This window comes from Erythranthe guttata, chromosome 10, assembly GCF_056151865.1.
Source record: "Erythranthe guttata isolate IM_541 chromosome 10, IM_541, whole genome shotgun sequence".
NCBI classification, from domain to species: domain Eukaryota; kingdom Viridiplantae; phylum Streptophyta; class Magnoliopsida; order Lamiales; family Phrymaceae; genus Erythranthe; species Erythranthe guttata.
Window position 1 is genome coordinate 11,419,552 of NC_142542.1, and position 15,018 is coordinate 11,434,569.

Genomic DNA, 15,018 nt, shown 5'->3' on the forward strand with positions numbered 1-15,018 from the left:
TATAAAATTTATTCTATTTGTATTGTGCTTAGATAATTTTTAACAATTTAGTTTTATTTAAAAGTTGGTATTTTTTAAGAAAACAAAGAAAAATAATAAATCAATCTAAAAAGTAAGATACGGAAGTTATAAATTGTGACTTGGAACCAGGGCCGATAAATCATTGTTCTACCTGAAAATGGAACTTAGCTTTCTTAGTAATAACAAACACATATCTTCCTTACCTTAGTAAGAGCAACTTCAGTGCTAAATATCAAAGTTGGATTATCAAATGCTCATTTGATATTTAAGATAATATGTTAAAATACATTTAAAATTCACCTACTACAACCATAGTTATCAAATTTTATTATCAATAGGAAGTTTTTTTTATAATTTTATATGTAACTGCCACATGTCAATTTGTGAATGTTGGTTAGGGGGTTAATTTTTGGGTAACTCAATCTGCATGAAGGATTTTTATATTCAAAGAAATAAAATATCAAAATACAAACTCATTTTAATAACCCTTTGGAGAATAATTTTTAAAAATTTTAGGAGTCAAATGGTAGTTAAGAGATTTGATAATTCATTTAATAACTCCAATGGAGTTGCTCTAATATACTAGGCAACTCTTGAGTAATGAAACTAGTATAAAACAACTAATCAACATGTGCAACTATGTGTTATAGAGATTCTTGCACAAAACTTACTCCAACAATTCATATTACATTTTATTCGTGATAGATCAACAAGGCATAGAATGCAACACAGCTCTCAAAATTAATTAAGTATGTTCAAAACTACCCTACACAGAAGAATCTGCACAATAGCCAAGTATTAGCAGTGGCTAATGTTGTTCTTATGGAAGACAGATCTTATCGAAGGCAAACACATTTTCAAGTATGTAAAGAACCAACTAGTCAAAAACACTTCTACGTCAAATAACTCGAAACTTTCGGGAGACGAGTACGATTGAAAAATAATTGAACTGCCTCCTAGTGAAACTTAAAGTTCGACAGCTACAGTGACAATATATACTCATGATTGCTGGTTATGATATGAAGTCAATTTAAATTGCATTAGAACCAGAACACAATTTGGTACTGAGTATGCCATAATTTTTAACAACTTACTGCTGGCAATCCTATCATACTCTAAAATTCACCATAAACAGAAACTAACTCCTAAAAGCTATAATACTTAGCATCATTACCGAAATCGAATTTTGCATACCATCGTTCAATTTTGCAGAAAACTGAAATACATCACTCCGGTACGAAATTCGATGCAAGCCCGACTTTTGTTTCGCCAACTTCTTCTGGTACGTACAACAAGGAATCCCTATGCATGCAAATACATCTGCCATTTGTTTTTCTCCTACTTTCTCAGAAAAAAAAGATACAACTACGCGACGCGAATAAATGAGGCGATTTTTCCTACCAACCGGGTCTTCTCGTTTGATCAGCAAATTTGTTAGACGACGAATCTTGCGACCATAAAAATTGATCATTTTCTATATCTGCTGCATTAAAAGGTTGCTTACGTTTCCTAGAAACAATATCCACACTCTGATTCTCACGCTCCCTGCTTTTAAATGCGGACTCCATCGGAAAGAAAGAAAATTGCTTCTCTTCATCTTGCGAAGACTTTTCCCTGCTCGAATTCGAATCAGAAAAGACACCCAACCGTAACGACAAGTCAAAGCCCATGTGAGGTCCCTTCCCTTTGTCGTCGTTATTTGAAGATGCTGCAAACGTTTCTTTTGCAACAATATTATTATCACCACCACAAGGGAATAGATTCTGCAAACACCCCGCTTCAGCATTTTCCGAAACTGACGAGAATATCGGCACCCCGACAATTATAGTATCAGATTTTTGAGGTGCATGGAAACCCAATTGAGAAACTTGGGGTTTGAATCCCATTCCGTAGTACAATGGATATACCGAGCCTCGGTTCGATGGAGCATTAGGGTTAATGCCTATGGAAGGAAGTCTCTCGCAAGAAGAAGCGATGTGATGGTTAGTATTTGGTATAATACTTTGGTTATTCTCCCAAACTAAACGAGGTGAATCCATACTCGGGCCCATCTTCAGCATTGACCTGTTGGATGCATGCAAAGGCGTCACATCGGAATTTCTTTCATGGGCATAATTCTCGTTCGGAAGTTTGGATGACATGTCACTGCCTTCTTCGTGCGACGGCCTTAGGTAAGTTCTTGGATTGTTGTGCCTTTGGCTCCTGGATGCTCTTACTGGTACACAAGCCAAGTTAAGTGCAGCTGAAAAAACACAACCCCATTGCACAATTTACAAGTTACAGAGTGGAAATAAATCAAAAATGTCGAGTAACATTAGCATAAAGTTTCGAAGATTCGTTCCTACTAAAATTAGCACACCTTCAACACATGGAGGCAAAAGGTCCCCGGTCTCTGTGCTCTCGTCTTTCCGGATGATGGTGTCGACAGCATCATTAACACGGATCCACAGCGTTTCGACATTCGAATATTCAGCCTACTCAATGTGTAAACAAAACATAAACACAGAAACCACAAATAATAATTAAATGAAAATCCAGCTTAAACAAGAGAAAATTTAAAAAGAGGGACGAAGATTAAACCTCGGAGTTGGCTTTGGAGTACATGATTTCCTCTGCTTTCAAGACCACAATAGGCAGCTTCTCTTGCCATTCTTTATTTTTCTTAGTGGCAGCAGAGTGATTATCATGTACAAGCCTGTTCTTCACCCACATGGTCAACAATTTTTACATCGAAAAAAAAAAAAAAAAAAAAACCCATGAAAAAGAAGCAAAAACCCATACCTGAAAATCTGCTGGATAATCAACCCTCTCATGGGTTGGTGTCTTTCGCTATGCCAAGCTCTTCTAACACACTCGTACGGTCTAGGACCTGGCCTGGGCATCTTCTTTTCAGCTAAACCCAATTACAAACACTTTGTGTGCACCTTTAAAAAAAGAGAAGAAAAAAAATACAGCAAAGAGAGAACCAAAAATTTCTCAACAGAGCAGCAATTTCTTCAGAAGAGGGTTTGGGGTTAAATTGAATATAAAAAAAAACCACAAGTAATCGCTCTCGCCGTACCTTTCATATAGACAATAGGGAGAAAGAAAAGATGCTGTTCTTTTTTAACATTTCTCTGGTTGGGGTTTGGTTACAAATAATAATTGTTTCAGAGTGGGTTTTCAGCTATGGAGAAGTGGGGTTGTTTTTTTTGATGGTGTGATATGCCCCCCCCCCCCCCACCCCCCACTCCTCGATATCACCCTACCACCCACCCTACCCCCCCTACCCTACCCCCACCCCCCTCATGAAAATGTCTGCACAAATTTGATATTCCTTAGTAAGTAAATAGTAGTGGGCCATAATAAAGAAGACCGTTGAATTAGAGAGAGAGAGAGCTGGGGAAAAAAGGGATGGTTTGGGTTTTGGGTTTTGTCTCCATAATCCCTAATCCTACATGTGCTTGCCACACTGAAGTTGATGTGTAAATGCTGGGGGAGCAACCTAACCTAACTTCTTAACTCTCTACTAATTCTGTTTTTTTTTTTTTTTTTTTTCTAAAGGGACTCTCTCTATTTACGATGTTCGGCAAGGTATTAGTAATTTAGTACCGCGCCGATAATATTCGCGAACATAATTTACCAAACGTATGGTTATATCTATGTTAGGCAAGGTATTTGTACCGCGTCTACTAGAGGAAAAACGGTAGTTAGTTAGGTTAGTTATTACTTAACGGTACAGGATTCGTTTATAGTTGAGTAACCTAGGGTTTATAGGTGTTGTGGTTAGGTTAGTTAGTAAAGTCTATGGTATAAATATATGTACAATATGCGTCGTAAACTCACTTGAGAATATTCAATTATCTTGAATTAATAAACACCATTGTTTCTCTCTCGTTTCAACTCATGAATCAAGATTCGGTTTTTAATATGGTATCAGTTTGACGGTTTTTATCTTGATTGCGGTTTTTGTTTTCCTCTCAAGTTCTTTCCTTTTCCGCTGCTTTTTCAATGGCAACTCATCCTGATCATTTGCCGGTCGATTATCTATCGAGTCCGTTTTATCTCCATTCCCCCGATGGTCTTGGGATCGTTCTGGGTTTACAGTTGCTAGTTGTTGTCAATTCTCGGTAATGGAGCGGGGCTATGTCTATCTCTCTCATTTGAAGGACAAGCTTGACTTCATTAATTGCTCGGTAACACCTTGCGCCATTAGCGGAGTCGGGATTTTAAGTCTGTAGGTGCCGAATGTATTAAAAATATTCTAAGGAGAGCCATTAATGCTATTGTATACAAAAAGAAATATATATATATATATATATATATATATATATATATATATATATATATATATATATATATATATATATATATATATATATATATATATATATATATATATATATATATATATATAATAGGTGTTTAAGAAATGTTAGGGGGCCATGGCCCCACTAGCTGTATGTTGACTTCGTCACTGCTTGCGCCGATGATCCTCAGTTTCTCATCTCAACACATGAATGCGTAACAATAACATTGACATATTATGGATTATGAATTCCGTTTCCAAAGCGATTCAAGCGAGTATCATTTATGGTAATAAATGCCCAAACATTTTGGGATGATCTTCGCACATATTTTCAGCGATCAAACGGCCCTCGTGTATTTTAATTACGCCATCATCTTGTGATTTTTTTTCTCAAAATCGGCTCTCTATTAATTTCTACTTCACAAAGTTTAAAACCATTTGGGATGAACTTACCAATTTCCTTCCCATGTGTACGTGTGGGGGTTCAGAAGCTTGAAAATCGTTATCGGATGAGTATATCATGGCGTTCTTGATGGGCCCGAAGAACACTCTCTTCATGTATATCTGAACTTGATTATATCGGTTGTGATTATGTTTCTTGTGTTTCAAATGCTCGCAAAATGTCTTATATTGATTTTTTTATGAAAATATTAGCGAGATCCTCCTCTAGTACCTTTTTTTTTTTTTTTAAATAAAGGTGGGTCAAACCTCTTTTTCTTTAGGATTTGTCTAGGGTGAGATACTTCGTGTTCTAAACTTAGAGGGTGTTTGGCTAAGCTTATTTTAAACAGTTGATAAGCTCTTACATCTGATAAGATGTTTTTAGAGCTGATAAGCTGTTATATCTTATTTTTAGGATTAATTTATAGAGTGTTTGGATAATGAGCTTATTTCCTATTTTTACTCATTATAAGATCTTAAATAAAAAGGTGGGGTAGAGGTACTTATTTAAAAATATCTTATTTGGTCTTCAACAGCTTATTTTTAAAAAAATTAAGATCTTTGTTTAAAAATTTACCAAACACTTTGGAAGAGCTTATAAGCTCTTAAACATCTTATAAGCTATTTTTAACTTCTTATAAGCTTAGCCAAACACCCTCTTATATGGGATATGCCTCAATCACCATTAATTTTGTAAGAATAAATTTGGACCCTAGAAAAATAACATGACTGGTGTTACAAATAATATTGGAAGCATTTTACCAAAGTATCCTTCCATTATTTTTTTATTAAACCAATATAAAATAAATTACTATCGAATTGTCTAATTTACCCCTGACTATATTTTAGTAAATAATTAATTTAAATATGTTTTAAAGATTCGAGTCGGGTCAACTCAGTGAGTTGGGCCGAGTTTCATTTGATGCAGTCTGGTCAACTTAGTGACCCAGTTTCATTTGATGAATAATAATTGCCCAACAATGCATTAGTTGGGAATTGAACTTAAGACCTTTCACTACATTTAACAGCTAACCATTGAAGCATATTAACTTTTACTAATAAATCTAACAATCATTTTATATATTTGCAAGACGCAATGTAAAGTGATAATAAATACAAGTATTTAAAAAATGTTAAATAGAATATTAAATGCGACATTCATTATTTTTAAACAATTTTAAATAAATTATTAACAAATTTAATATAATAAAGTTTAAAAAATATATATATAAATTAATAAACCCAGCTATTGAAAAATATAAAGAATGCTCAATTAAAGGGTTAATTGCAAATACCACCCCTGTGAAACTTCTAATTGTCAAATACCCCCCTGTCAAAAAAAAATTCACATATAACCCCTTGTGTAACATGTTTTGAAGCACACTGCACCAATTGTCATTTTAATCTTTGACCAAGCATAAAAAGACGATAATGCCCTGGGCTTTATTGCAATTAGTAAATCATATTAGTGTTTTAAGATTTTTTTAATAGTTTTTCAATTTTAAACAAAAAAATTCAAAATATAATAATAATAATAATAATAATAATAATAATAATAATAATAATAAAATATAAAAAAAATGAGAATAAGTCTGTTCATCTTATTCCCAGCAGCAGCCCCCACCCCCCACGCACTACCCCCACCCCACTGTGCCACCACCAAGCTCACCACCACCACCACCACCACCATCACCAAGCTCACCACCACCACCACCACCATCACCAAGCTCACCACCACCACCACCACCACCACCATATCTTCTTCAGATCCACTCCACGAGCCACAAGCAAAAAAATTTCAACATTTTGAATACATTTAATCCGCTCATTTTAATGGCCCGATGAAAAAAAAAATTGGACCTAACTCTCGATTTCTTCCTATAAATCTACCAAATATGGAGGATTGAACAATCTTCTCACAATTGAGGTCGCTGCCATGCGACGGCGGTGGGTTGTGAGACCGGTGCGGCGGCAACGGTGATCCTTGGAGTTGCAGAGTCTAGAAAGTACTTATGTCAGTGGTTTCTACAGATTTTTTGGGCTATGGGTTCTACAGGAAGATTTTTCTACATGTTTGACAGGGGTGGGTTTGAGGAAGATGATGAAAAGAGTGGGTTTGAGGAAGACGAAGAAGGAAGGAGAGGAAAGAAAGAGAAGGGGAAAAAAAAGAAGAAAAGAAAAAAGAGGCTTTGGGGGTGTTTCTGACATTTCATACGCAAAAGGGGAGAAAAAATCGCACTAGCAGCGCGTGAGGGACACGATTTGTTCCGAGGGGTTTCCATGCTTTGACTTTTGATACACAGGGTGGTATGTGTGAATTATTTTTTGACAGGGGGGTATTTGACAATTAGAGATTTCACAGGGGTGGTATTTGCAATTAACTCCTCAATTAAATATAAACAAATGCATGACTTAATACAAGCTCGCGTAGGTTATTTAATCGATAGTGTTACAAATTCGAATAAAAAATAGGGGAAATTGGCTAGACACCCCTTATTCTGGACTTATATAGGTAGAGATCCGAGTTGTTAGATCAATATAGGCATAGGTCCTTTATCACAAAAAAATAATATAAATAAAATAAAACAATTAGTATATGGACATAAACACCCTCAATTAATAAGAAAACAAATCTCATATATCACTACCTCTCTCTCCAATCTTACGTATCTTTCTTCCTATATAATCTCTCATCTTTCTCTTCCTCTCCATCTCGTGTTTCTCGCTTTTTCATCTGATTTTTTTCTTTTCAATCAACACTTTTCGATATTTTTTTTCCGATCAACTTCTTTCTTTCTCTATACACTTTTTCGATTACATCAGTTCGATTTTTTTCCTTTTAGAATTCGAATCCTTTTGGATTATGTTGTAGGGAAGAAAAAAAATGGGAGCTTTACATTATTAGATGATTTTTCGGTGAAAGAGTTAAAAGCGGACAACAAACATAAATCGATCTTTGCTTGCACACAGTGAGTTTTTTTTCTCTCGTTTTGTATTTATCTGTAGTGAGTTTATAATGTATGTATGTATTTCTAATTGATTTTGGTTCAATAAATAGCAAAAAACAAAAAAATGAAACAGTAAAATCAAATTGCAGCATTAAACATAAACTGCAAATTGCAATCGATAACAGTAGATTTTGATGGAAACTGCAAATTGCAATTTTTGCATTGATAGAATATTTTTTATAATTTTATTGTTGTGTTTTGCATTTTTATGATATGTATGATATTTTTGTTTTGTATTTTTATTTTTATTATTAGCATTTAGATATTGCATATCATAATTTCATTTTATTGTTTGTAATTAGATGATGCTGATTTTTACTTGTTCAGTTTGCTGTTTGCATTTGGCAAATTCATAGGTAGTTTGTTGTTTTAAATTCAATAATGCAAGTTTTAATTATTAGTTTGCTATTTGCATTTTATATAGTCATAAGCGGACACGTCGGCTGCGGCAGTGGCGCGACGTTCGTAGCGGTGGTGCGTTTATTACAACCTGAGTTGCTACCAAACAACAAATAATTTTTAAACAGCAAACGGCACGAAGACAAATTGGGAAACAACAAATCGAATGAAGGAAAACGGAATGAAGGCAAACTGCAAACGACCTTGTAAATTGCAAACGCTCAGACACCCAAACCTATGGAAGGCTTTAGAATTTGTCGAGATTTAGTTTTGAAGAAACAAGGAAGAAATCAATATCAAGAGATTTGCAATTTTAATTTTCGGATTTGCAGTATAATAGGGAGGAAAATAAGGGATTTGATTTAAAGGATTTATTTTACCATATATTGATAAAATATATGGGCACTTTTGACAAATTACAAATAATCAAATCTGCTGAAAATTAGAGTTTGTTAGATGGATTTTAACACATATAATCTCTTATAGGAGGACCTATAGCAAATTGCCCCTAAAAATAAGATTAGATGTTTATTTAGAAGAAAAAAAATAGATTATAACTCATTCCAAATAGTTTTCTTACTTTAAAATAAAATTATATATTCAAAATACTATATTGGAAATTTTCTTTTACTTAGGTTAATCAAATAGTAAGATTTGATTGATTAAACTCAAATCCTTTCAGTTAGTAAACGTTAATCAAAGATTTGATTAATCAATGAAACTTAATAATTTACAAGAACGTATTAATTGAAGTAACTATTTATAATTAAAGTCTAATATCTTTTTAATTCTATTTTATCATAAAAATAATAAATTTAATTCCTAACATACGTAAATTTAAGACTTGAATCGATTAAGCTCAAATTACACCGTTAGTTTTCAGACCTTTGACCTTAACACCGTTTTATCCCTTACTTGAAAAATTGTCTAAATGTGGCCATCGTCGTTAGTTTTCAGACCTTTGACCTTAACAACGTTTGATTCAAGTATGAAAATTACTAAAATGTCACCCCTCCAGTTTAAATAATTATTAAAAAATTAAAAAAAAAAAAAAAAACAACAAAAAATAAAATAATAAAAAATTCAAGACAGCGAGAAAAAATAGTCCACGAAGCCAGCCACAATTTTTTTTAATTTTTTTTTATTAATAATTATTAAACTGGGAGGGGTGGCTTTTTTTTTTGTAATTTTCAAACATAGATCAAACGGTGTGAAAACTAACGACGAGGGACACATTGAGATAATTTTTAAAGTACATGGGGCAAATCGATGCAATTGAGAGTAGAAGGGGGTAAAGTGATATCGAGCCAAAGTACAAGGGGGCAAATCGATGAATTGAGAGTAGACGGGGTAAAGTGATATCGAACCAAAGTACAAGGGGGAAAATCGATGCAACTGAGAGTACAAGGGGGTAAAGTGATATCCAACCAAAGTACAAGGGAGTAAAGTGGAATTTACCTTTTTTTTAAATAAAGGTGGGTCAAACCTCTTTTCCTTTATTTGGGATATGTCCATCTCTTTTTTTTTTGGAGAAACTACAGATAAATCTCTAATTCAAAATATAAAACACAAATCAGTCTCTAGGTAGTTTTCCCAAGCAAATCAGTCCATACTCACGCGCCTAACATGCAGATCAATCCCTGATAAAATGTGCAAATACTAAAATACCCTTTACTTTATACTATTTTTACTTAATTTATTTTCAACATCCAACGCGCCGTTTGTGTTACACGCTCTTTGCCCGTTACATTTCAAAAATCAAACAACAAGAAGGAAGCCAAAAAGGCGCAGAAAAAACCACCGTTATCAGTTTCTACCCATTTCCAGACAAAGAAGCAAAAGAGAAGAAACAATTAACAAAGAAACAACAAAGAAGGAAGAAACAATAACGCATCACTCCAACTTATGAAACAATTAAATCTTCAATACAAGTACTTGAATTTTTTTTTACCCCAATACTTTTCAGGCGTAGAGACACCAAAGACAGTAGACATACTACCCATACACCAAGCACGGATGAGCACAAGGAAGACGTGGAAGAAGAATGAACTCTTATAGTCACATACATTACTTTTCGATATTTCGATTTATTTGTTTTTTACGAGTTATTTCCCTTCGCCTCACGGAGGCTTATGACAATTCTCATTTCCTATTAATGATTAAATCAAGTTTAAAGATAAAGGAAAAGTAAAAATAAACAAACCCATTTCTAGACAATGGTGAAGCAAAGGCAACCACAAGGTTTGATTTTTTTTTTTTTTTTTTTTCATTTTCTTGGAAACATTTGGGTGTTGCTTAAGTTTGCAAAAAGGTTTATTTATTGTAGAATTGCATGATTTTGAACATATCCACTCGTGGGTATTATGCCTCCACTTTATTCGGTGTTTCCCCTAATCATTAAATCGGTTCCAATATCTGTTGTTTTGTTGTTTGGATTTGCAGAGATCATTTATTTGTTGTCGAATTTCATGATTTTGTAACACTTTCCTCCTGGGTATTATTCTTCGGTGACATTAGCATGTCCCCAAAGCATTTTGAGTCCTAACAAGGGTTTCATATAGGATATTGGAAATAGGCTTATTGTATTTTTCGTACTGGCTCTATAGTATGTGTCATGCGCAGTAATGGTATTAATAGTGCATTTAGATGGTATTGACACAGGGTACTCGAAGTACTGTACCGAAAGCATTTAGTCCTAACAAGGGTTTGATGAATAATGTTTGATGGTTCTGTAGTATCTGTCATATGTAATAATGGTATTGCTCTTGACTTCGGACGGTATTAACACAGGGTACTGGAAGTTTAATGTTTGATGGTTCTGTAGTATGTGTCATATGCCATAATAGTATTGCTAGTGCCTTTGAATGGTATTGCTAGTGACTTTGGATGGTATTGACACAGAGTACTGGAAGTATAATATTTAATGGTTCTGTAGTATGTGTCATATGTCACAATAGTATTGCTAGTGCCTTTGAATGGTATTGCTAGTGCATTCGAATGGTATTGACAAAGGGTACTGGAAGTATAATGTTTGATTGTTATGTGTCATATGCAACAATGGTATTGCTAGTGCGTTTGGATGGTATTGAACGAAATTACTGAAAGTACTAGTAGTGGAACTTTATAGTACGTTGTATTTGTTATAATTGTACTTTTATGTGTATGTAATTGCAGAAATTGATGTAAAAGAAGATAGCAACAAGCTAGCAGTAGGCTGAAGGTGCTCACCGATCGCTTTTCAAGTAACTATGGGCATGTTGTCATGCTGTAGACAGTACATATATTTGGTTTAAGGCAAAAACTTGCGATATCAAAACACTTCGCCCTAAACTAGCAATTATCTTTCCGAGGCATCGGGTAGTAGAAGTGGAAGTTAGAGATGAAATAGATATAGCATTATTGTGAAAAATCTGGGAGTGGAAGTGTTTTGGGTTTTTTGTGTTTTTTTCTTTTTCGTGAACAGATGAATGTGTTTTTGAGCCATAAACAATCTGTCCTTTTGTTGTAGAGCTAATAATACTATTGGTTAACTCTACTCGTACTTTTTCATTGTATACATCGTACTATATGTTTCGATGAATTGTACTTACCTTTTGAACACATGGTACTTTATTTTGCGATGAATTGATTTTGTATAAAGAATATAAGCGTACCATAAAAATGAGCAACAAATACTTTCTAATCTATTCGAAGATACCCTGTCAACACTAGACTTGTACTTACTTGGTGAACAAAGCATACTATATTCACGATACTTCACATGTGTATTCACGAAAAACTTATATTTTCCTCAAATGTTACCATAATCGATGTTGATCGACTCCCACATTGTCTCTATTCTTTTTTAGTAGTCTTAAAATGAAAAATTGTGTCTTAAAATGCGATTATATGGATGCATTGGCCCCACAATAATATATAGAGTGTAAAAATACTATATGAATGTCAAACATATACTTTATCAATGAACAAAGTGTACTATATTCACGAATAACTTGTACTTCACCTGTGTATTCACTGTACTTACTTGATGAACAAAGCGTACCATATTTTGTGATAAATTTAGTTATACCAATTTCATTGACACTTTAACGATCAATAAGTATGGGAGATGCATAAATTATGTTTTAGATGATTATTCTAAGGTAGGTGAGCATTATTGTTGCGTTTGGAATACAAGATCCCATAAATATGTTGAATTTCAACATGATACTCATATATTATACAAGATACTCATATAAGTGTACAATGCTCAAGTGTAAAACTAATATTTTCCTCAAATGTTACCATAATCGATATAGATCGACTCCCACATTGTCTCTATTCATTTTTAATAGTCTTAAAATGAAGAATTGTGTCTTAAAATGCGATTATATGGATGCATTGGCCCCACAATAATATGTATAGTGTAACAATACTATATGGATGGCAAACATATACTTTATCAATGAACAAAGCATACTATATTCACGAATAACTTGTACTTCACATGTGGATTCACTATACTTACTTGATGAACAAAGCGTACCATATTTTGTGATGAATTGAATTGTACCAATTTCATTGACACTTTAATGATCAATAAGTATGGGAGATGCATAAATTATGTTTTAGATGATTATTCTAAGGTAGGTGAGCATTATTGTTGCGTTTGGAATACAATATCCCATAAATATGTTGAATTTCATACATGATACTCATATACTATATAAGATACTCATATACGTGTACAATGCTCAAGTGTAAAACTAATATTTTCCTCAAATGTTACCATAATCGATATTGATCGACTCATACATTGTCTCTATTCATTTTTAATAGTCTTAAAATGAAGAATTGTGTCTTAAAATGAGATTATATGGATGCATTGGCCCCATAATAATATATAGAGTGTAACAATACTATATGAATGGCAAACATATACTTTATCAATGAACAAAGCGTACTATATTCACGAATAACCTGTACTTCACATGTGTATTCACTATACTTACTTGATGAACAAAGCGTACCATATTTTGTGATGAATTGAATTGTAACAATTTCATTGACAATTTAATGATCAATAAGTATGGGAGATGCATAAATTATGTTTTAGATGATTATTCCAAGGGAGGTGAGCATTATTGTTGCGTTTGAAATACAAGATCCTATAAATAAGTTGAATTTCATACATGATACTCATATATTATTCAAGATACTCATATAAGTGTACAATGCTCAAGTGTAAAACTAATATTTTCCTCAAATGTTACCATAATCGATATTGATCGACTCCCATATTGTCTCTATTCATTTTTAATAGTCTTAAAATGAAGAATTGTGTATTAAAATGCGATTATATGGATGCATTGACCCCACAATAATATATAGAGTGTAACAATACTATATGAATGGCAAACATATACTTTATTAATGAACAAAGCGTACTATATTCATGAATAACTTGTACTTCACATGTGTATTCATTGTACGTACTTGATGAACAAAGCGTACTATTCATGAATAACCCTAACTTTACTAGTTTATACATTGTACTTACTTGATGAACTAAGCGTACTATATGCACGAATAACCCGAACTTTACCAGTATATACATTAAACTTACTTGGTGAACAAAGCGTACTATATTCACGAATAACCCGAACTTTACTGGTTTTGCATTATAATTATTTGATGTACAAAGCGTACTATATTGACGAATAACTCGAACTTTACTAGCTTATACATTGTACTTATTTGGTGAACCAAGCATACTATATTGACGAATAATCCGAACTTTACCAGCTCATACATTGTACTTATTTGGTGAACAAAGCGTACTATATTGACGAATAACCCGAACTTGACCAGCTTATACATTGTACTTATTTGGTGAACAAAACGTACTATATTCACGAATAACCTAACTTTACCGTACTCTTATGTTCACTAATTAAACAATTGTACATAGGTTTTGCATAGCATGTAGACTGCAAATATTACTAGATTCAACACTATCAAACTATGAACTACTCCACCTTCAAAATTGCAATTCTTCACTTCACTTTCTTGATGGATTTGGTTCGTCGACGCACTTGTAGCTTCATTTTCTTCACGATTTGAGTTGTTGTGGGAAAAATTTTTCCCAACTTCAAATGGTTCACACCAATGGGAGTAGCCATGGTGTGGGCTACAGTAAAATTCAAAAAATGGATTACAATAGAGTGGAATCCAAATAACAATGTACACGAAAATATCATAACAATGCACTGGTTCCATACTGTCTTCTCCATTATATGATACTAAGTTTTTCCACAAATAGTACCAAATTTACCTATCACCCATACTGTCCGAATAATAGTTACGTACTGTCTTCCCCATTATATGATACTATGTTTTCCCACCAACAATACCAAATTTACCTATCACCCATACTATTCGAATAAAGGTTATGTACTATCTTCCCCATTATATGATACTATGTTTTCCCACCAACAGTACCAAATTTACCTATCACCCATACTATACGAATAACGATTACGTACTGTAAGTACTATACGTCCATACCATAACTATATTAGCATGATACTATTACGTGTTATATTCTATACTATGTATCACACAATAATTAACAACCATAAAGAAATGCATTTAAGGAGTACAGAAAATGATGGAGACCTACCAGCCATGGGTGCGAACCCACACGAATTAGCTTCATCTTTGCGGATCACGTCAATGTCGGCCACACTCATCTTCATTATCAGATGCAATGCAACCATATTCTCCACATCTTCACCACTACCCAATTTCACATTCAATATTTCCCGAGGAGCCAAGTATTGGAGGATATGGATGGATATGATTCCACTTGTTGATAATAGC

The 15,018-nt window shown here is 33.6% G+C and overlaps 1 protein-coding gene across 1 annotated transcript; it reads right to left on the reverse strand.

Moving 5' to 3' along the window:
- Positions 1-1,033: 1,033 nt before the first annotated feature.
- On the reverse strand, positions 1,034-3,324 carry LOC105949848 (uncharacterized). The gene is made up of 5 exons (XM_088824069.1): positions 3,083-3,324; positions 2,803-2,945; positions 2,602-2,716; positions 2,381-2,495; positions 1,034-2,263 (listed from the first exon to the last, which is right to left on the reverse strand). The coding sequence occupies exons 2-5, from the start codon at positions 2,901-2,903 to the stop codon at positions 1,419-1,421; spliced, it is 1,176 nt and encodes a 391-aa protein (XP_088680195.1). The 5' UTR covers positions 2,904-2,945; positions 3,083-3,324; the 3' UTR covers positions 1,034-1,418.
- Between the last annotated feature and the right edge of the window lie 11,694 nt (positions 3,325-15,018).